The following is a 778-nucleotide window of genomic DNA, read 5'->3' as shown; positions in this document are numbered from 1 at the left end:
CCAGGGGCCGTTCCCCACTCACCAGGAGTAGGTGGTACCGAGGTCGATGCCCACCACCGTGCCCACGTCCTCCTTCTTCTCCTCTTCCTCCGCCCGCGCCGCGCCCAGCAGCAGCAGCGCCCACAGGAGGTGCTTCATGCCGACCGCTCGCCCGCGCCACCCTGCCGAGAAACCGCCGGTCACAAAATGGAGGCGCCACGTGCGCGGCGGCCGCCGGCAGCGCCGCTCGCCCCATCCCCCCCGGCCCAGTTGTTCTTCTTCTTCTTCTTCTCCTTCTTCCTCCTCCTCCTCCCCGCCCCGACCCAGGCCCAGGCCCAGGCCCGGTCCCGCACCGCCGGCCTTACCGTCACCTACGAAACCGCCGCGCCCCCAATCGCCGCTGAATGCCCAGGCCGCGCCGCCCGCCCTTATATACCTTCCGTTACTCCTTCGTGGAGGCTCGCCATTGGCTGCGGCGCCCTCGCTGGAGCTTTCCCATTGGTCGGCTGCTTCTAAGCTGGCCTTCCTTGATTGGCGAGAATCGGGCGGTCCCTCTGACAAGCCTGGCGCGCCCCCCTCCCGCCACCCCATTGGATCACCCCGCCGGCTCGCGGACCTATCAACAGAGAAGCGTGAGCCAAGCGGAGGGAGCCCATTGGCTGAGAGCGGCCGTCATGGCGGGGCCGGGGGCAGAGGACGAAGGTGGGGGGGGGGGGAACACGTTCTGGAAGTTTCCATGGTTACCGACCCCGGGCGGGCCGGAGCCCGCCATGGCGGGGGGTCGGCCCTGGCGGCCCGC

General features: G+C 70.1%; 1 protein-coding gene across 1 annotated transcript in view; it reads right to left on the bottom strand.

Moving 5' to 3' along the window:
- Positions 1–378, bottom strand: part of HSPA5 (heat shock 70kDa protein 5 (glucose-regulated protein, 78kDa)) — a 4,311-nt gene extending 3,933 nt beyond the window's left edge. Inside the window, exons 1-2 of the mRNA XM_010570700.1 lie at positions 345–378; positions 23–161 (exon numbers count right to left, since the gene is read on the bottom strand). Coding sequence (XP_010569002.1) covers positions 23–138 — 116 coding nt within the window. The 5' untranslated portion in view covers positions 139–161; positions 345–378. The remainder of the gene's footprint in view (positions 1–22; positions 162–344) is intronic.
- Between the last annotated feature and the right edge of the window lie 400 nt (positions 379–778).

The sequence above is a fragment of the Haliaeetus leucocephalus genome, unplaced genomic scaffold, assembly GCF_000737465.1.
Source record: "Haliaeetus leucocephalus isolate CR32 unplaced genomic scaffold, Haliaeetus_leucocephalus-4.0 Scaffold306, whole genome shotgun sequence".
In the NCBI taxonomy this organism is placed as follows: Eukaryota; Metazoa; Chordata; class Aves; order Accipitriformes; family Accipitridae; genus Haliaeetus; species Haliaeetus leucocephalus.
Note: the sequence above shows the minus strand (reverse complement) of the source record. Positions and strands in the feature narration are given on the sequence as shown.